At 44.9% G+C, this 23,020-nt stretch overlaps 1 protein-coding gene across 1 annotated transcript in view; it reads left to right on the forward strand.

Moving 5' to 3' along the window:
* The window catches only part of DRP2 (dystrophin related protein 2), a 1,191,281-nt gene that overhangs the window by 1,149,226 nt on the left and 19,035 nt on the right, over positions 1-23,020 (forward strand). Inside the window, exons 19-22 of the mRNA XM_086964637.1 lie at positions 2,860-2,925; positions 4,214-4,357; positions 5,804-6,041; positions 17,929-18,052. Coding sequence (XP_086820763.1) covers positions 2,860-2,925; positions 4,214-4,357; positions 5,804-6,041; positions 17,929-18,052 — 572 coding nt within the window. The remainder of the gene's footprint in view (positions 1-2,859; positions 2,926-4,213; positions 4,358-5,803; positions 6,042-17,928; positions 18,053-23,020) is intronic.

The raw sequence follows: 23,020 nt of genomic DNA on the forward strand, positions 1-23,020 counted from the left end.
CGACGCGCGTTTCGGCGTTATGAGGAACGCCTTCTTCAGGAGCCACAAATAATACCTGGAAGACATATTTAATTCATAGTTAGCTAAGAAAATATATATATCACAATTTTATTCAAAAGTTACATTCAAAAGTTACATTCTAAATTATATTGAAATATAAAAACCAATAATGGCAAAGAACGAAACAATACCTAAGTGCCAATAACTCCCTACTTGTATAGCTGGTAGAATGCAGCTAAAACAAGGTACAGACTAGCAATCCTAATATTTGAGCAGTAGTAATTACACAGGGGGATAATCCCCTTGGGACAAACCAATGGTGGAAACCATGGGGAAGATCTAATTGCAGAGAGCCAAGCTAATAGGTGAGCTCAAACTCCAAAAAGTGATATGTTACCATGATAGGTTGGAAGGTATCACTCACCAATTCTGCGTAAAATGGTAGATAGGAAAATATGGAATCATTGGTGAGTGATACCTTCCAACCTATCATGGTAACATATCACTTTTTGGAGTTTGAGCTCACCTATTAGCTTGGCTCTCTGCAATTAGATCTTCCCCATGGTTTCCGCCATTGGTTTGTCCCAATATGTATGTTGTATGTAGTATATGATTGTTGTTTATCTTGCTTTTTGTATTATTGATTTAAATTCATGTCTTTTTATTAATTGTTTTTAACGTGAATATTTATATACTTATTAAATGACAACTGTTTTTTTATAATTATTGAGTTCTGCTTCCTTTGTGCTTTTTCTCCCTCCCATTGTGTTGACACTATGCCAAAAAGTTTTTTACACTGTTTAGTTCCCTGTACCATGAATTGAATTTCCTTACAGGGGGTCCTTGTTATTTACATTATTACTCCCATCAACGTCACCAGTAACAACGGTTTCAATCCAGACTCCAGACTCACTGCGGAAACATCATCCATTGCCATAGAACGATACTCTCCTACGCTTCCAGACTCTCCACCTCCACACATATCTCCAGTGGATGATATCATCACTTTTTAAGAGGGCCTGGGGGCATATTATCAAGCGGCAGCGATAATTTTCGCTGTCCACCCTCAGCGTGAAAATGTTTATCGCTGGCTATCGGTGATAATTATCGCCAAGCTAGCGCTGTATTAACAAAGCATAGTGCAATGGCAATAATTATCCCAGTGATAGCGAAGTTTTCCATGGAACATCACTGGTTTTTCAGCGGTGTTCCATTGAAAACGGCGATAACCTTGCTGATACGACCCTGCGGTCGTATCAGTATAATCCACCCCCAATGATAAGTATATCTAAGTCAGCACTTTGGCAGACGTTAGTTTGTGGCGAAAACAGCGGTTTTCGCCAAAAACAAACGTCTGCTAAAATATTTGGGCCTCCTTGTAAATATCGATATGTGCACATCAGCGATAATTTACAGGCAGTACTGCCCAGTGACGCCCATTTTGCATCTCATTAGAGATGCAAAGCGAGGCGTCAGGAAAACGGGTGCTAACATGCGCTAATGCATGTTAGCATCCCCTTGTATATAGGGCGATAATATTATCTCTGCTTTTTTGGCTTTTAAAGCCAAAAAAGCAGAGATAAGGCCCTTGTTAATATGCCCTTTGGTGAGTGGAGCGGTAAAACGTAACATTTTAATGTCAACTCCAACACCACCAACATCAATAATCTTTGAAACCCTTCAAAATAGGTCAGCATCAATACCTTTGCTGCCACTAGTGATAGGACTATTAGAACTGGCTATGGATCTCTTCTTGACACCAGCCTCTGGCAAGCCAGTTCCACCCAGGCTTCACTGTCATAGCAGTAGCAGAAAAGAAACACCATAACTCTACATCAAAAGTTACTCCTGATAAAGAGAGTCAGAGGTTATACTCCATGGGTCGGAAGGTTTGCAGTACAGCAGCAACCACCAATGAAGCAGCGAGGTTAACCACCATTTTAGGTGGGCATGACATGGCTCTGTGGGAATCCATGCAGCAGTTTATTGAACATCTCCCAAGAGACAAACGGTAAGACTTTGTGGAAATGTGTGGCAAGTTGGTTAGATTGCTGCAGGAGACTATTTACATGCAGGATGTTTTGGTGGGAGAGCCTTCATCTTCCAGGGGATGGTTGTAAAGCTTTCTTCCATGTTTATAAAAGAGATAAAGGATATCAGAATGCCTATTGGAGGACAGCGCTTCCCAGTGACTGGAATGAGGAAGAAAATACTTGGAGTAATTGATTTGCCATTAGGTGATTGAAGCATTAAAAGAGCTGCCCCTTAATTACTTTGCAAATATGTACATTTTAGGCCCTTTTCACACAGCATTTATAAAGATTTAAGTATCAAATTTGGATGGTTCCACTTGCTGTTGACTTCAAGAGTCCCTGTGATCTATATAAGGGTTTTTAGCACTCAATTCATCATGACATAAGCCAACTTCAAGCATATTGTGTAGTTTGTTCCCTGATAAATTGCGTATGAGCAAACTGCTGACTTTTACAGGTGCCATCTTGCATCTCTATTAGTGGCATTTATGAGACTGGTTCCTGCCACCAGGAATGTCTTTCTTAATTCCTGTTTTTTCTAGCTTGACCAGGTATGGTATCTACACACTCAAACTCTTATGTTTGCTCTATTCTGTTCAGTGCTGTCACAACTTGCTTCTGAATATGGGGTGGTCTGAATGAATCTGAGTACATATTTATGACCATATTTTAGATACATGTGTTTGGAACATAACCCCCTTAGTGCCAAAGGCATGGGGTGCTTCTTTGGTGCATTATTCTAATGTTGTAACATAAATATTCCACTATGTAAATCATAGGGATGTAACTCACATCACTTTGTGGTTCTGCTTCCTTTGTTCCACAGACTTGCTGAAATGGAAAACCAAAATTGTTTCTTTTACGGTGATGGCTTGTCTCCGGATGATAGCATGTGAGTATTTGCTTTTGTGCATAGGAGTGTACACTACACAGGTGGTGAAATGATTTTCCTCTAACGACAGTTCATGCGCAGTTGGTTGACTATTCATTATGTATAAACTAGACAGATCTTCAGTCCCAAGTCTGTTTAGGTCTGTCCTAGAGACAGTCTTGCCAGCCTCATGTAATAAAAAAATATAATAAATACATATATCTGTAGAGGGGGCTTTGTGCCAGTCCTCTCCATCCATTGATCTGTAGTTTTGTGTGTGAGTAATGTTTTATATCCTCACATATTCATGCTCCGTTTTGTGTGAAGGACATTTCAACTCTTTATGTAGCCGCCTCTGGTGTCATGTCTGAGTCTCACATGCCTGCATCTAGTGAATTGTTTAAGTCTGGCTAGAAAGCACAGCTGTCTGCACAACACATTGTTATCAGGGTTTTAAAATATACATTGATTGTGGGCTTTGGTTCCACCCAGGGAAAAATGTCCCTCTTGCCTCCTACTATTGGCTGTGTGGTATATCATTCCTTCTTCCAGATATTGCTTTCATTGTAATGCACGAGGGACTATTTTTCATCTGTAAAATAAGCGCAATCATTACACTATTTTCCACATTGATTTCTCCTATTTGCATTCCCTACATAGAGCCCTCCGTTTTGTTACTTTTTTCCCAGCCTTGGCCATGCCAAACGTATAGGCTTTAATGTGGTAAACTGCAAATGTGCATGTAACCCATCTACAAACAATTGTGAATGCCTGTTTTTACAAACATTGGCATATTAAAGCCAGACCTAGTGACTTTGCTAGTGGTTGTTTCTATTCCCGTACAGTGCAGTATGTGAAGACCTTCCCATATCCATACACATAAAAATTCTTGTGTTTGAGAAACCTCTCCTGATATATCTTACTGTGTTGCGGTACCTGAATAGTTCCTTATATCTACACATATCTGCAGTGCTGTATATGAGAAGCTTCTTGCATTCTCACATATTTTCCAGCATTTATTTGTGGCTGAGGAGGATCTTACAGCCTCAGGTATCTGAGGAAGTATGTGTGGAATGCGTTCCATAACCTATATGTCCCCATGTAATAATGACTCCCCTACGGCATTTTAGTGATTTGCCGTGTTCTCCTACATCACACTGCACTATTGGCATTTGTAAGTTGCCCCTCTGTGTGTGACACATTCCTCACTCCCTTACCATCTTCATATAACATTCGTTACAAAACATTCAACCAAATAAAGAGAGTATGCCTCACAATAATCATGGTTCTTGTGTTTCTTCATGCGAAGGGATGATGATCAGTACCTTCTCCGCCACTCCAGTCCTATCACAGACAGAGAACCTTCCAGTGGGCAGCTGGTTCAAGTACCACTTAACAAAGAGCACAAGGGGGACCTGGAAACAGTTCTGGCACATTTAGAGCACGAGAACAGGTACAGTGAAAGTAACAGAATGATGACAGTATTCCAGTTGAATTCATTTTAAAGACACAGGGATTGATTTATCATAGTTTTGTGTCACCCTTGCACCATGCAATGTGTGGCAGGGCAGTGTAAAACCTAGATTCAGATTTATCTAGCCACGCTATGCTACCCTGCGTAGCTTGGTAAATATGGTGTACCGCAAGGCAGCCCAAGTCACTGCCTTGCATTATACTGCATAGTGGGCGCTTTACATGGGGGTGTGTGGGTGTTCCCTAGCATCCACCTGTACATTCTGACACAGCCCCAGCTTTTCCAACCCTGGTAGACCTAGAATGCATCAGAATTGTACACCTTCCACCAGAGGCAGAACAAGGAGAAATATATTGATTTCTCCTTGTTGTTTCCTCTTTCTGAGTGTGCTGCATTCTACAGCACACTAAAGATGAGGAAAATGCATCTGAGAATCGTGTTTGTGTAGGGAGGTGCACTTTCCTGCACAAAAACAATTCTGCCTACAATGGCGGCACCCTTGCATCTCGGTGCAATGGTGACTGTTTTGGCACAAAGCAGCACACTGGGCACCAGCATAGGCAGAGTGCCGCATAGCTGCCTATATCAGCATATAAGGTGCATTTCTGCCCTCTCCCTTTCACGCAACGCAGCGCAGCAAGTTGTCGGGCTGCATTGCGTTGCGTGAAAGTATGATAAAACAACCACCATTCTTTTACTCAAAGAGTAATACTGTGTAACCTACAATTTATTTCAGGCATTATATGTACACGTGCATAACACATATATACCTTGGGGCAGATTTACAAGCCCCTTGCGCTGCCAGTATGTCACTTTTTGTGATGCACTGGCGGCGCATTTTTATTGCCTGACTTTTCCTGTCCTTGCTGGAGTTGCTTCACTTTTGTGACACACTTCAGCCATGCATCAGTTTTTCGCGGACAGATACGTCAGTAATACTGACATATCTGTCATTCCTTGCAACATGATGCGTCATACAGTAAATATGACACATCGATGCTGTTGCAAGGAGGGCGTAATGAGAAGTGTAGCCTCCTTACTTTGTCGCAGCGATGCAACACTTCTCATATATAAGGTCCTCATTGTTCTCTATGACTTACACAACAATGTCTACTTGCCCTTCCTAGATTTCAAAACTGCACATTCTGGAAGGCAGCCTTCTTAAGTGTAGTGCCTAGATCATGGAACTTAACTCTACATAAATCCACTACACTGCTGTTAGTTCAGGAGGGTTTAAGGAGTTGCCTTCCTTCTGGACATAACTAGATCTTATTTTTTAGGTTTTATGCTGATTGATGTAATAGAGCGATTTTAATCATGTTATAAAGGATTATAATTCAATGTACTTTAAATTATGTAACTGCTTCGCTATGTAGCGCGCAAAATGAAATTAAATGATTGGACTGGTTGGATGTTTTTTGTTAGGATTCTGCAGGGGGAGCTGAAACGTTTAAAGTGGCAGCATGATGAGGCGGTAGAGTCTCCAACATTAGCCGAGCGAGCTCATGAAGCAGGGAGTGAGGTTCAAAATGATGAGCTCCTTGCTGAGGCAAGAATCCTCCGGCAGCACAAGACCCGTCTAGAGACTCGAATGCAGATCCTGGAAGATCACAACAAACAGCTGGAATCACAGTTGCAGAGGCTGAGGGAGTTACTACTTCCAGTAAGTTAGTGAAAAACCTGAACTGTGGCGTACCCATTTCAAAAGGCACAATTGTGTAATGCATTGGAAAGAGAGTGTTGTGCTATGTTATGTTATATTGTTGTATTATGTTATATTTAGTGGATGGAAGCAATCTCTTCTGTGAAGTCGAACAAAGTTAAGAACATTGGGGCATATTACCAAGGGGGTTTATCTCTGCTTTTTTTGCTTTAAAAGCCAAGAAAGCGGAGATAAAATTATCTCCCTATTACCTAGCTGTCGCTAACACCAGTTAGCGACAGCTAGTAGGAGATAGCGACCATCTTGGGCCCCACTTTGCATGTCAGTGATATTTATCACTAATGAGATGCAAAGTGGGCGTGCCAAGATGTTAGCGACTGAAAACAGTCGCTAACATCGCTATCTCCTATTACCAACTTTTGGAGATATTCGCGCTAAGCGCGAATATCTCCAAAAGCTAACACCTGCCCTGAGCAGTTCTTAGCCATGTTATCCAATGGGAGGTGGATAACATGGCTAAGAGCATTAGCTCGCTAATGCATGAATATCGGTGACTTTTCAGCGATATTCATGCATTGCGGCGATTTTTATCGCATTCGCGATAAACCTTGGTAATACCAAGGTTTATTTGCGGTAAAAATCGCCGCAGCTCAGCGGTAAATTTTTTTCTCTAACCAAGCAATAGCGATAATTATCGCTATTGCTTGGTAATATGCCCCATTGCCCTTTGCAAAGTCAGACAAAGTTGTTCGACTTTACTCAGGCAGAACTAAACACACCCATTAAACATAAAGAAGGCGGTGGAGTAGATAAGAGCTCTATTATAACACTATTTTCATAAATCTCTAAAAGACAAATTGTTTCGAGGTCGGTTGGTGCATTTCAAAAGTCAAAGTTCATTTAACATCCTTTTAGACCTTTTGCTGGCTTTTTCAATACGTTTTTTATTTGATTTGCTCTTCCGAAACAAAACTGGTCAACAATTTTTTCACAACCTTTCCAGTCATGTAAGTTGCTCCAGCAGGGCCAAAAGCCTTTTTAATTATTAAGTTGCTGATGTGCAAAATACTTCAGTCTCATCATCTTTGTTAGTACCTCTCCTTTGTTTCACGGGAATTATACTGTGTTGCTCACATAGACAGTAATGATGTCTCTGGTCAGACTAGTCTCAGAGTTGGCCCACACACTGACCCAGAGTAAAAGGGGCACTAACAACTTTATCATAGATATATACTGGATATTAAGCTCTGAGTGTATAATAAAATGTGAACTTGTGGGGGCCAGGCAAAAGAGCTGCCTACAGATATGGGCATTCTGTCTGCAAGGTGGTAACATCCTGATAACCCCATATCCCAGCTCCATAAAGTGCCGCAGATGCACACTGGAAGTTAGAAATATTTAAAAAGGGGGAAACTGTCCTCCTACCTATCTGCCTAGGTTAGATTAAATAATCCACCCTCTGCCATGCTTATTATCTGTCATGAAAGGTTAATGCAGGTGCCAGGAACCAGAATGATTAAAAACAGCCCCAGATTGTTGAAATCATTCACCCAAACCATCATTTGTCCCTTCCCACTTAAAGTGGATTTGTTTTTATTCCCTGACCTACACGCCATTATGTGCAATTTCCCATAGTTTGTACCCACGGCTAAGTTACTCATGAAAGATATAAAAGATTCCATCATCAGACAAAGAGCCCCTGCTGTTCATGCCATAAGTACTGCTTCATCTTCGTAAAGCACCGTTGGTACTGGTACTTGCGAAATCATCAGAATGTCACCAAGGGCTTGAACCATGGCAGGATACAGGTTGCTAATATATACGATAACAAGCATTTACAATGCAATGGTCTCGGCATTATTAAAGGTAGAGCTATTGGCATTGCTCATGACATTTTTTTTTAAAACATAAATAAATGGTATTGTCATTTACAATGGCAATAGGTGAGCATTAGAGAGTAGTAGAAAGTATTCGCGGACACAGAGCCACACACACACACACAGACAGAGCTGCGCACATACACACAGACAGAGCCGCGCACACACAGACAGAGCCGTGCACACACAGACAGAGCCACGCACACACAGACAGAGCCGCGCACACACAGACAGAGCCACGCACACACACACACAGACAGAGCCACGCACACACACAGACACAGAGAGCCACGCACACACAGACACAGAGAGCCACGCACACACACACACACACACACACACAGAGCCACGTGCACACACACACACGCACACACAGACAGAGCCACGCACACACACACACAGACAGAGCCACGCACATGCACACACACAGACAGAGCCACGCACACACACAGACAGAACCACGCACACACATAGACAGAGCCACACAAACACACAGACAGAGCCACACACACACACAGACGGAGCCACGCACACACACAGACAGAGCCATGCACACACACAGACAGAGCCACGCACACACACAGACAGAGCCACGCACATACACAGACAGAGCCACTCACACACACAGCCAGAGCCATGCAGACAGAGGAACAGAAAAACCGGGATGACAAGCAGGGAACAGAGGCACAGAAAAAACAGGGGAACAGGGGCACAAAAAAACAGGGATGACTCTCAGGAGTGCACCATGTATTTACTTCTCAGACTCTACACCCATGGTCAAAAGTTTAACATTCTCAGGACCGATCATAAAAAGAGTTGAGTACGTTACGCAGCAGCTAAGTAAGGAGACTTTGGGGCCAAGAAAGGGGAAGGTATAAGGTGGATGGAAGACAATCCTCAAAATAGTCTACAAACAGCACCCACTTTTTAAAATCTTTCAGAAGCAGTACACGCTCCTCTCCACACCTCACCAAATCCACCCTGCCACCAACCCCGCAAAAAACACACTTTATTTATTTATTGAACTTGTATTGCGCACAGCTACCCGCAGTGGGTTTCCCGGCGCCAGGGACAGACTGGAGAAGAAAACAAGCAATTGCTGAGAGAAAAGAAAAACAGAACCGAAGAACTTAGAACAGAAGAGTCTTCAATTTTTGTTTCACTTGTAGCAGGTACAGCCCCTGGGAGACAAATGGAAAACAAGTAAATGACGTAGCATGCATGGGAACTTACCAGTCATTCAATGGGTGCAAAAAGATCCGATTAATTCGGAAGTCGAAGAGCTTTTTCAACGGCGCTGCATAAAATGAAGGGTTCCTGCATCGCTTTGTTTACTTCCATGAGACTCGGTCCCAGGTGACTAATCTTTACAACTACGTATTCCTTTGAATCAACTGTTTCCACTTGAGACTTAATGACGAACAATCAACTTTATCCTTTCATATTTTATAATCTAATCTCCAGTTTCAATGCAGTTCAAATCTCAATGAAGTAATTAGTGCGAACCACACAAAAACAAATGACAAAACACTGCATGATATGTAGCTGCAGTTCTTCCTGTGCTAAGCACCTCCCAGAGGAAGCCACTTCCACAGAGAAGGATAGCACCATGAATGATTCGTAAAACAACAGATTGCACCAAGTCCCTCACTTCACCTGCGCTGCACCAACCGCAGAAACCCAGCAACATAAGAAGCAAGTGCGAAAGTGCCCGAAGTCCCATCCCTGGCATCTCCCTGCGCCGACGGTAGGCCCAAGCCTCGGTCTCCATTTTCATGGGTCCAGTCATAGCCTCCGCGACTTCAGCACAGCTAGTATTGGTCCTCCTTTTCTACAGACTTCCGATTCCACCAATTGGAAAATAAATTCAATAGTACCCTTTGGGCCCGCCCCAGTTGCTGACAGACGCAAGGTGTCGCCAGTTCGAAAAAGACAGGTTTTTTTTGTAATGACGCATTTCGGTTGATGGCTGCATTTATGGAAATAGACAAAGGACAAACAAGGACACCGAATTGCTCCATCTTTCAGTTGCAAGACCTTATCGAACCAATATTGGAAAACATAGAGTACATACATTATTTAGATAGTTGAATTGACATTATTCACAGGACAATCGTGTTTAAATAGATACGAGGAATTCACATTGATTAAAAATGCTTATGCGTTATTTTATACGTGATTACTTCGACCGTCACAAGTTCTCAACGGGCGCCATGATGCTTTTATAAAGATGCGAAGCGGTATTCTCCATCGGCCTGTGATGACAAAGACTGGAGTAGCCAATTATAAGTTGATTTCTGCAGGAAGCAGGAGCACGTGCTAATTTGTGGTTTCTGACTTCAAAGACAAACAAGTGCTCGCCATTTATTGAAGCTAAGCCCCGTCCTTTTCAGACTGGGGGGCGTGTTTTTTAGGTTTGAGTGACGGATGACATCACAGATAGAAAGAACCTAAAAAACACGCCCCCGAAATCCGGAAAAGACGGGGCTTAAAGGGAGTGACGCCCCTCTCCTCCAATGGCTGGCCAGCATTTACGAGGCCAGCCAATGGAGAAGAGGGGCGGGTTCAGGCCCCCTACACTAATAAACATAAAATCTCGGAGCTCTGCCCACTGCTTACGCAGTGCGACTGAGTCCTCGACCCAAAAAGCAAAGGAACCAGAATACATGCTTGGCGCACCCTGCAGGCAAAGGTAAAAGTTTTGGACAGTTCTCCCGCAAGGCCATATCGAACCTTTGCTCCCAGGTTCTCATGTAATGTATGCAGGAAGTTAACCAATGACAGATGTACACCTAAGCCCATTAACAACAGTCAAAAGGTTTGATGTATTAATGCAGTCAAAAGCTGTTGACAAATCCATAAAGGCAAGTTACAGCGGACAGCACTTAGCGATTGTGTATTTACTGATAAACACTGTTCCACTGTGCCCAGCTCCTATCGGAAATCAGATTGAAAGGGACACAAGATGTCAGTAGAGTTTGCCCATAGCTTCAAGCGATTGAATATCACCCGCCCAATGACCTTAACAGTGCTGTTAATAAGGGAAATAGGATGATAACATTTCAGTGTCTAACAATCCTCCTTTTTAAAATTGGAAAGTATTGTGGAGAGGGACCATGAGGTAGGAGTCTTACTGCTTGAAGATTTATCAAACACGTTCGTTATCAAGGGCCCGAAAGATCCAAATTGCACTTAATTAGATCCATGGGGACCCCTTTCGACTCCGGGGTTTACCTTTCGAGCTTTACCTAATAGCTGTCATTACTTCCTGAAAAGTAACATACATAACTGGTGAACGGGATAGTTTGACCCTCAATGGTTCCCTCAAGCACCCATCTTCCACAAAGTCATAAATTGCACTAAAGTGCATAACCCTAGCTGTGCCTGGAACATATGTAAAGAATGGATGGCCTGGGGCAAGAATAGCATGCAAACCTGGGGCAGGAAAGGTATGTGGTGTCCCATGTTTCTTGTAAATCCACATTATCATATTTTGCAACCGAATGTAACCAGGCTGTATTAATAACCTTATCTATTGAACCAATGATGTTACAACTCAACAAAGTGAAGAAGCTACCCATAATAATGTTCGCGGGACCCTTCTACTAGCCCTATCAACCAATCTATCAACAGTTTCCTGAGGAGATGGGGAAAGAGCTAAGTTGTCCTCTAGAGTTTGATCTGTAAGCCATTCCACCCTGGAAAGAGCATCAAGATGGTTTGTAAGAGGTATAGGAGCATGTTTCTCCATATTGGTACGATTATCAGGCTGTAACACAGCTAAAAGTGGTACATTGGGTATGCAAGGGGGAACCCACCAGAGTATTCTCGGATATATTCAGAAGTATAGGAGCTGAACGATGACTGCATGGCTGCTGAGACACAATATATGGTCTGTAGAAAAAGCTAAGTGGAACTAAGGTTATGTTTGTCCTCGCCCCTTTCTGAAATTAACACTAACACAATCACACTGATACAAGTGGACAGGTCGCAATCTATCCTACTCTGTGGGTCGACAAAATATCAGCAGCAAATAAAAAGGAGAAACCTCTATGGAGTACTAGCCAGTCCAGGACTTTGTTGCTTAGCTCCTCATTAGACTCAGTCTGCCCCCTATGCAAAGAGGACAGTCCAGTCATAATAACAATATATGGACACTCTGCTGGCGGGAGGTTCATTTTAGGCTGATTTGCACTTGAGTGTAACTCGGTTTGTAAATCCCCCTGTTAGACCTGACTTTTACAGCAGGTTTATCCTCAGATTATTTGCTTTCTGGCCTTCTGTTTCTGACCTGTTTTTGTTGGTTTTATGACTCTGGGCACTTTACCACTGCTGATCAGTGCTAAATAGCATATGCTCGCCCTGTAAATTATTGTTATGGATTGGTGTTTCCATGATTGGCTGATTTGATTTAGTAGTCAGTCCCTAGTCCAGTGCACTATGTGTGCCAAGGACCTGTAAATCAATTGCTGCTAGTGAGCTGCAGCACTGATTGTGCCACCCACATAAGCAGCCTGTAAGTGTAACTCTGGCCTGCCATTGCAGAATCTGTCTGCAGTCTAGTACCATGGGTGCACTTGCCATGTCGACTTGGCAAGTGTACCCACTTGCCAGGCCACAAACTTCCCTTTTCTTACATGTTAGTCACCCCTAAGGTAGGCCCAAGGTACCCCTGTGGGCAGTGTGTAGTGTATGTGAAAGGTAGGACATGCCCTGGTGTGTGTGGCATGTCCTGGTAGTGAATTACTGCCGTTTCATTTTTCGTTGCTGCAAGGCAACCTGTTCCCATAGGATAGAATGGGGAATGTATTTATAACATCTTATAAATAAAACTACCCCAGGGAACAAGGTAGGGAAATAAAGTTTTAAATGCCTAAACTCAGAATGTTAAAATGCATTTTTTAGTGAGGGTGAATTTTACATTCTGTGTTTGAAAATACCACTTTTAGAAAGTAGGTATTTTCTTGCTTAGCCATCCAGTATGCCACTGCCTGGGGTGTGTATTGCATTTCTGGCATTTGTAGTCCTGGGCTGCATTTAGATTAGGGGAGGAGCCTTAAGCCAGTGCTAGTCCTCCCGGACCAATCGTGATTTGTCCCGACTAGGAGCACAGCCCACAACTTGAGAACACTATTCGCCTTACTTCACGACATTGACCCCGATGAAAACGCGACCGCCATATTCCTCGATGCCACCAAGGCATTCGATTCCCTGGAATGGGATTATCTTTCCTTTGTCTTGGTGCGCATGGGTCCCCCCCATTTCTGGCCTGGATCAACTTATTATACTCTGGACTCCGTGCCACAGTAATGGTAAATGGCCTACGCTCTTCCTCCTACCCAATGGCGAGAGGCACCAGGCAGGGATGTCCCCTCTCCCCTCTTTTATTTACTTTGGCTATCGAAACCCTCGCTGCTAAAATCAGACAACACCATTGAGACCACGCCATCATCTACCCAGAGCGGCAGATTCTCATATCTTTATACGCAGATGATATCACTCTATACTTGCGACACCCTGACATCAGCCTGAATCCCATACTGCGCTTAGTTATTCTATTTGGGCAACTATCGGGGGTCAACATCAACTGGTCCAAATCCCAGATATATCCTCTTACTGAATCCACCACGAGGTTTACCCCTGATTTTCCCCTTCAATGGTGCAATGACACTCTCACCTATCTGGGCATCACTGTGTCTTGCGCTTGCGATGAACTCATGATAGCTAATTACGGACGCGCATTAGACTCCATCACTGATAAAATCACAGGATGGATAGCGCTGCCCCTATCCATGGCTGGTAGAGCAGCATTAAATAAAATGGTCATCCTACCCAAACTCCTCTACTTATTTGTGAACATCCCATATGCCCCCAGCCGTCACTTTTTCTCTGCCATTAAGACGCAACTTATACGACTACTATGGGGTGGGAAACAGGCCAGGCTCAAATGGGACACACTCACGTGCCATTTAGCATGGGTGGGTTCTCAGTACTGGACATTGAATTATATTTTAGCTTCACACAGGCACACTATGCTACATACTGGATGAAGCCCCGCCCTTGATGCCTCATCTGGAGATTGAAAATGGCTACATCTCAGCGTCCCCGCGGTCCCCAGACATGTTGCAGCTACCACCGTTCAATGTACCGTCCGTGCATGGCACGACCTAGCCAAATCGACTCACTGCACACTACTGTACTCTCCTCTCCTGCCCCTTTTCGAGCAACAGCACCTCCCACTCACAAGGAGGGCGGCTGCCACCAGCTCCTACGCAAACTCTCTATACACACCTGGGGACATCTTTATACTAATGGGAAGTTTAGCACTGTGACAAATTTTAAAAAAATGTAAACTCCACTCCCTTAGAACGCTTCTACTACATCAGACTCCGACAAGACATGAAAGCTGCAACACCCACTTTCCCCCTGGAACCTCCAGTGATGCCCCTGCTCCATGTACTGCTGCAACAAGACGCCCCTGCACATGTACTATCGAAATTGTATCGAACCGTCCAAGCCGACAGAGTATATGACCCGCTATCGGCCCAAGGCAAATGGGAGAAAGAACTCGGTCACCCCATAACTGATGAACAGTGGACATATTGCTGTGTACAGACAGGGGAAATTTCCGCTAGCAGCAGATTCAGAATAATACCTTACAAATACCTACATTGTTTATATTATACACCAGCACAACTGTACAGGTTGAAGCTTCGAGACAACGATCGATGCAACCACTGCGGTAGAGAAGGGGACAACTTTAGGCACCACGGTTGTAGGCAGTAAGCTGAGATGCATAATTAATGTTGGTCTTCAAATAAAGGTTTAACTTTTTTTTTTTTTAAAGAGTAGGGGAGGAGATTTTTTTCCACCTGAATGGGTTTAGTCTGCCAAGGAAAATGCTTTCTCCAGCTCCTGCCAGGAAGCTGCAACAGAGAGGACAGAACCGGTTTTGACCAAGCACAGGGCTTTTCTACCACAGAGAACAAAGTAACTTGTAGTATAATTGTTGGGGCCCAGAACTTTAGATCACTTCTGGCAATTAAGAGGAACCTTTGCCAAGATGAAGAGCCGGAGAAGCTGAGGCGGAATAATGCCCCTGTGCTGTTTGCTGTCTGGGGTTGGCCTGCAGTGGATCTTTGCTGCCAAGAAAAGGAGTAAGGACTTTGCTATTTGCTGTGTCCCCTGCTTGAGGAAGATCTCCAAGGGCTTGAACAGAGCTTGCCCCCTATTCACAAGGTCTCAGGAACATCAAAGACCTCACCAAACTTATGGGCATCGTCTCTGGAGAAGAAAAGGGTAACTGACTCTGCCATAGAGTCCGTCGCAGGATTCTGTGTCCTTAAAGCACTGTAGAGAACACCTTCTCATTTCGCAATGCAAACCCTGGTCTGACTGACTCTGTTAAAGAGCCGCAGCTTGCACCGCGTCCTGGTGGCATCACACTCCGCAACGCTTGGCTACACGCTGCCCAGACGTCATCGACTCCTTTGCTGCCCGACTCAACCATCAACCGGCTCCGTTGCTGCATCGTTACCTGCCAGCACCGCATCAAGCATCGCCTCACCCTGCAATGCAAGCCTTGGTCTCACCGATTCCGTCAATGAGACGCTGCCTGCACCAAGCCGTGGGGACACCACCCGCTGCAATGCTTCCATCTCATTACAACCGCGGTGGTTGACCCGAATCGGTTCGTACCATTGTGTCGGCTGCAACAACAAAAGGCACTGTCTCCAGGTCTGTGGTCACTTTTGCTAACCCGTACCGATGCAGTTAGCCGGAATTGTTCGACTCTGTCGTATTCAGTATCGCAGTAGCCCCGGACGACAGAGCTACCAAGTCAGAGGAACTGTATTTTTCACGTTTTTTCCTGCAATTTAAAGGTTATTTTGCACAGTAACTATTTTTTAAGATTATTGTATGTTGGCTTTTTGTCGTTTTTGGTCTTGTTGGTTTAAATAAAGTTTACTTATTTTTCTAAATTGGTGTGGTGATTGGTGTGGTGTCCATTAGTAGTGTTTTCACTGTATTACTGTATGTGTTCACAAATGATTTACACATTGCCTCTGAGATAAGCCTGTGTGCTCGTGCCAAGCTACCAAGGGGGTGAGCAGAGGTTAATTTAGAAGTGTATCCCCCTTAACCTGACTAGAAGGAAGGATCCCTATTTGGGCAACGGTACCTGCCTCTGCCAACTAGAGACCCCCATTTCTAACACCCCTCTAAACAAAGATTTGCAGGAACACTACTCCCCCTCAAGTTTGATCTAATCTCGCCTGATGTGGGAGGACCTAGAAGAAGCATTGTCCATGGGCTTCGTAGCAGAAAGGCTGTGATTAGTATGATTAAAAGAGGTCCCTTCAGGTGCTCCTAAGGTGGATGAAATCCCAGAGCTACATGGCAAGTATGGTGACAAACTTGTGAACATTTGACCTTATGCTGGCAGTCTCCACTTTGCTATGTTTGTCAAAAATGGATACGATTTGCGACTCAACAGCTTTAGGCCGCCCTATGAGGGGAAAATTGAACATGGAGAAGCTCCTTGAGTTTATTGCACCAAATATCCATGACCTCTTCAACGCAAAGTTGACCCGTAACTATAGACCGCAAAGTCCCTATCAGGGGCGAGAAAAATGTAGAGTGCAGATTGCCAATGGGGACTGCCTGCACACCCTAAGTTTGGCTGGCCTGGTTTGCCGTTCCCGGTTTTATGTTTTCTTGTTGGCTGGGAGATAAGAACTAGGTGCTTGGTTTAAGATTAAAATGGATGCATCAAGGGTGACAACAGAGACTGATGTTGCCTTAGCACCAATTGTACCATTACTAAGTGGACTATTCGCCTTGTTATTGGTGACGGGGGGCATTGTGGCCATATTCAGTTAAAGCCTTGTGTCCGTGAGTGTGATTTCCGTACTAATAACTCCCAAGGCCCTTTCCAGCATGCTGTTAATTGAAGTACTTTTTACTGGTGGGGTGGATACCATTTAGGCCCATGTCGTTTTTTTCTTCAACATTGCAACAAATGAGTGACTAGCCAGACACCCAGATAACAGATTTGCAGACCATAGTTAGATAAAGTTGAACAATCGGACCAGGATGGCAAAATCGCACTTCATATAATAGCCAAACTAAAACAGCTGTCAGTATCTTGATGAAGAGACCAAGAGATCCTCCTCTGGGCTCCAACGGGCATGGACGGGCCCACCCTTGGCCTGGGCTGCCCGCGCTGCAAGGGACAATATCTCCTTTTAAAGCTCATGCCCAGGTCTTAAGCAATGAGGCTCTGTATCCCAGCAACTTTGCCTGCCGGTTTGACCTCTGGGCACCTGCAGAAATGAAATACTGACTCTGTAGAGGTTTATAAGGACAGGCAGCGCCATTCTTCTGCTGCTTCTTGCTTCAGATGGAAAGGGATGGTAAAGCTTTTTATTTTTCACACGTTTCTCATTTTGTAAAGTTCACAAGGGGTTTTAAAAATGTTTGCAACGTTGCAATTTGAATTTGTAGGTTTGCACCCCCAAGTTATATTATTTTATGCCATGGTACATTAGGTTATGCTATACCAAGTTTTAAAGGTTCCACATTACATGCATCCCTTAGTCTGGCTTAGAAGGTGCGGGTCAAAGGCCAAAAGAACTGTCATCGATATGTAGAAGCTATGAGAGCCTTCAAACGCATGAGAATTCCAATTAAAGTACAAATGAAAGAGATGTACATTTTAGCATCTTTTTAAATGTGACATTTTCATGTATATTGCGCTTATCAGAAGTGAGAGAATCCCAGGATCCCATTCCTGCAAAGTTCCACTCCCTAAAACCTGAGGCTTCCTACAGCTTTCTGATATTCTCTATTCCAACATGTCAGGAGGTGAGAGCTCTCAATCTATGAGCCAAAAAGCTCTTCTTATAATGTTCTAATGGTGTACATCTGAATCAAGATCGAGAGAGAAAAAGCATGAGGATGTATGCTTGGGAGAAAAGAATAAAAAACTGTGCTTTTGCCTTCATCAGATCCAGACAGACTCAGAAGGAAACCACTCAGGTGGGTCATCAACAGCTTCCTCTCCACATCAATCAGAAGGAAGTCATCCCTCGGGGAAGCGAGAGTGCAGCACATCTGAAACGCAGGCTGCAGGTAAGATTGATAGATGGGCTAACTCAAACTGAGAACTGTGCATTGATGTTACCTCCATTACACTGCTAGATCACAGTTGTGGGCGACACTCCATCTGCCACGGTCCACCACATTCAATGCATTCGAGAGACCTGTTGTATGCAGGTTAGTTCTTCTGATAGAGATTTGGTTTGCCCTTACCCTCCATACGAGGCATGATGGGGCAGGGAAAATAAACAATGGCCACGACACGCTGGATGATAAACTCCCAAAGTGTCAATCAATCAAACAATCAATCAGGAGCTTGTATAGCGCGGCTACTCACCTGTGAGGGTCTCAAGCACTGAGGGGGGAAGGGTTGCTGATCTCTCTGGACGTGGAGGTTCATTCAAAGAGCCAGGTCTTGAGGACCTCCCTGAATTGTGTCAGCAATGGGTATTTCCTGAGGTGGAGTAGCAGGGTGTTCCAGGTCTTGGTGGTGAGCTAGGAGAAGGATCCTCCTCTGGTTCTGGTCTTGTGAATCCATGGGACGGTGGGCAGGGTGAGTTGGGCGGAGCGAAGTTGTCTGGCAGGTGCATGGAATGAGAGGCAGTGGTTCAGATATGCTGGTACTGCATCATGGAGAGCCTTGTAGTCATGAGTGAGGAGCTTGAAGGAGATTTTCTTGTTGACTGGGAGCCAGTGGTGTTGACGGAGGTGTTGTGTTATGTGGCTGCGGTGAGCGATGTCAAGGACCAGTCTGGCTGTGGCGTTTTGAATGCTCTGTAGTTTCCTGAGTTGTTTCTGGGTGACACCGGCATAGAGTGCGCTGCGGCAGTCAAGTCTGATGGTGATAAGTGCGTGAGTGACCGCAGTGTTAGCATCATTGATTTTATTTTTCAGAAGTAAAACCCTGCTTTGAGTGTTTGTTTCTGAAAAACAAAAAGATTGCAGAGAAGCCCGGCATGCACCCTCTAGAGAATCTATTACAGATAGTCCAAAAAGCAATTACACAGAGATGGCCAAAGTGACCGAGGTTAAGACCGTAGTAGACAATTTTACTCTTTTGAGGAAAGATATGCTAATACGGCTAATGGTAAAAATAAAATAAAAGGTCCCCGAATCATCCTTGTTCTCCCAGAATTATGCAGGTATTAGCTCCTGTTTTATCGGAGACACTCGCCTCGTTGCTCAACTGGCCCTTGCAGTCAGGAATAGTACCTAACATGTTCAAGAAAGCTGCAGTTGCTCCTCTACTGAAAAAAACAAGTGATGACCCTGAGATATTGAACAGTTACCGACCTCTATTTCTTCTGACTTGCTGTGCTAAAATATTGAAATCTCATGTAGCGCAAGGAACTGTGTACCCACTTGCAGACTTCAAGTTTCATGAACTTGCAACAAGTTGGCTTCTGTCCAAAACATGACACTAAAACAGTGCTAGTTACAGCGATTGAGGAACTGTGGAAGGATATGGACCTCTCCACGGCCTGTGATACGGTTGATCACGGAATACTACTTCACCATATCAGGGCCACGGGAGTATCTGATAAAGCATATGAGTGGCTACGTTCCTTCATTAGCAAAGGAACACAAGCTGTGCATTTAGCACCATTTAAAGCCCCTGAAATCAACGTTGACTATAGAGTTCCCCAAGGCTCAGCCCTTTGCCTCCACCTGTTCAATATTTATATACAGCCATTGGTAAAGGCACTGGCCAGAAGAGGGTGCCACAAATTCAATTGTGTGGACGACTCTGAGATCTTACTATGCTTAGAGAACAAGAAGATGTCTCAACTCCTGTTCCATGAGTCAATGGGTTTTATCTGTGGGTGGATGGGAAATGGGCCTACCCTCCACACCCAATGTGGCGGCAAGAAGTCTTGGCATAATAGTGGATCGTAGACTATCCCTGAGACTGCAAATCAATAATGTGGTCTTGAAGGAGATATTATCTCTTCGGACAGTAAGGAAACCTACTCCCTACCACGTGTCAGAAACTATGAAAAAAACATGACAGCAATGATTGAAAGGAGAATTGACTAAGCTAAAAGCATTTATCTGGGATTATCAGATTGTGATCTAAAATGACTCCAGTTACTTCAGAGCACAGCTGCCAAGTTGCTGTTTAAGGCCCCTTCTGTTGAAACAACTGCATTGGCTGCCAATAACACAATGTATTCAATTCAAAGTTTGCTGTTTAGTCTTCAAGGCCATTCACAGTTTAGGCCCAGACTTTCTCATGTTAAAAGTGATGCACCGGCGGCGCAAAAGGCTTGTAAATAAGCCCCTAAACATGTGTCAAGATACACTTCGAACACTGCCCTGTGCTCATCTACGCCAATCGTTTAATGGTACCTAGATTTCAGGATGCAAGAATAGGAGGTCTCAGGTTTTCAGTTGTGACTCCTAAGTTATGGAGTTCCCTTCCGCCTTCTATTCGGTTAGTAACAACTCTGGAACCTTTTGGAAAGGTGCTGAAATCCTGGCTTTTTGAGATAGCTTTTGATTCCTATACATAGTAGCTGTTAGAACATATTCACTTTCTTTCTGAGGGTTACTGCCATGATATCTTTGGGTGAACGTGCACTTGATAAGTCACTAATACCATAACAATGCCATTGTGGTTGGTCCAGAGTTCATTTGTGATGAAAGTACTTCCATGTATTCAGCAGCAGCAGTTGTTAGAAATAATCCACTTAGTAGGTGGGTGTGAGAAGTTGGCCCGATATGCAGTGCTCACTATTCTAGTGATCACTATGCATCGGTCCAAACGATCCTTATGGTGATTGGTTGTAAGTCAACCTTAGACCAGCTATCCTAGTAGCGTGGATACGAGCAGTCTTCGGGCTAAACTCTAGAGGGCGTGTTAAGCCAGCTGTTATACCATCACATACCCCTTGAACACCAAGTGAAAGGACACCACACAAGTGTTATGAAAATAAACAGTATATTTATTAGAATCACAACAGCCCTGTACTCTTTATGAGGACAGGGTACTAAGCACAGAACAAAACTCTTAGGAAAATACTTAAAGTGCACAATCAATACAAGTGCCCGAGGGCACGGAAAGTTTAGTGGTCTCGGGCGGACCCGATAAGGCAAGTCGGAAGCGAGGGACTCGGGACCCTTAAGTAAGGAGGCTATGCGGGCACCGAAATGCCGAAGTTACCTAGCCACAAGGGCTGCGGCTGCACAAGTCTTACAGGCGTCGGGGGTCTTCGCTGACGAGCCAGGAGCCGAAAGGAAGGAGTTGCTGGCCGGCGACCAGTGGAGAATAGTTCGTAGAGATCCAAGCCTGGATCAGAGATCGATGATACCTGAAAGCAGAGGGGACCAAGTTCGTACTACTAGCCAGTAGTCAGAGGGTACCAGGAGGGCACCGGATGGTCGTCACCTCGACTAGGTGAGTGGGCGACGCTAGGCTCTGCAGTCTCACGGACCAGGAGGCGTTGTCGGCGACCAGGATGGAGGTGCGAGCTGTCCCACGAAGGTTGATGCTGTCGGCGTCGCTGGGCCCAGGATTGGGGCAACAAGCCTTGGCAGATTTCAGGGCCACGTGGTGGGCCTAAAATGGCGTCTTGAGTGGACCAGGAGGGTCCGGGGTGCTCCTCTCGTAAAAAGGAGCAAAAGGCTAGCCTGGAGCAACCAGACCAGCAACGTTGGTTGTCGTTCGTCGTCAAAGGGTCACAAGCCAGCGGCTAGTGATCGGACAACGTGCTGAACAGCAAGGCAGAAGGGCCCCACGCAGATCGTGGAGATACTGGGAGGCTGCGCTTCGGTGCTGGAGCTGCTCAGGGTCGGGGCTTCTCGGACCCCAGAGCACTCACCAAAGGATTCCTTCGGTGATCGTGCTGGTTAAGAAAGCGTGCAGGTTTTGATGATGGCCTGTCCCTCGAGGTCTCGTCGCACCCACAGATCTCAGCTGAGCTGACGATGTGGGTAGAGGTCAGAGGTGCCAGGGAAGCCGGTTCTCGTCGAGCTGGGTCGTCGGATTCCTGAGGAAGGACTTGCAGCAAACCGCAAAGTTCTTAGATGGTGCCTGCGGACGCAGGGTGACTACTCCTTAGCCACAAGGGAGAAATCTTAAGAAGAGTCTCGAAGTCCTTTCGTAGAAAGTATTCTTGATTCAAAGATGATCTAATTTGGAAGGGTCCCCGCTCCTGCCTTTATCCTGAAGAAAGGGGTGAGAACGCGACTAGGTCCTGCCCTAGGGGTGGGACCAGGAAGGGGGGTGGTTACACCCCTCTCCCATGCCGGACTTTCCCCAGGCCAGGGGCTGGTGTGCCCCTGGAACTGGTTCTAGCCGGCAGATGCGTAGTGAGCACCGGGGTGCCACTCAGCAGTCACCTTCCTGTAAAGCCGTGCCTACCCAGGATACACAAAACCCTGTCTGGAATGGTGCTAGCACCGCCCCTGACAGGAAACCCTTTGTCCAAGCTCTCCTCGCTGGAAGGACTCCCAGCAGCAGGAGGTCAGACTCGTGTCTGTGGTGGCAGCATCCATTTTGTGGAGCTGAGGCTTCGTTTAACTTTAACCGGGGTTCACAGTTACGTACATGTCGTGTCCCTCTAGAAGGGTGGAATGCTAACCCCGTCGCCAGAATTGGCGAGGGGTTAGTATTCCAATTCGTATGACACCTTACTCGACATGTTTTGATAAAGCAATACCAGAGATAGCATTTAACCGCGAGGATTATAATGCACTCAAGAGTATATGGTATGCGTTATCATGGAACAGCTATTAGGACTTGGTTCCGCAAGCTGCAACCGGGCTCAGCTCATGCCAGAGCACCATTTCACACGATTCCATGCACTCTGCCTTCAGGATTGTCAAGGCCTGCCATAGGAGTGACTGATAGGAATCTGTGTGTCCATTTTTAGGGTTAGATATAGGTATACTATATCTAAAGCAAAGGGTGATTACACCACCTTGCCCCAGCTGTCGTGCAGCCAGTTGTGTCAGATTTAGATGGCCATCCAGGGGTGGCATAATACATGCTTCAGCCCC

Source organism: Lissotriton vulgaris, chromosome 4_1 (assembly GCF_964263255.1).
Source record: "Lissotriton vulgaris chromosome 4_1, aLisVul1.2, whole genome shotgun sequence".
Classification (NCBI taxonomy): Eukaryota; Metazoa; Chordata; class Amphibia; order Caudata; family Salamandridae; genus Lissotriton; species Lissotriton vulgaris.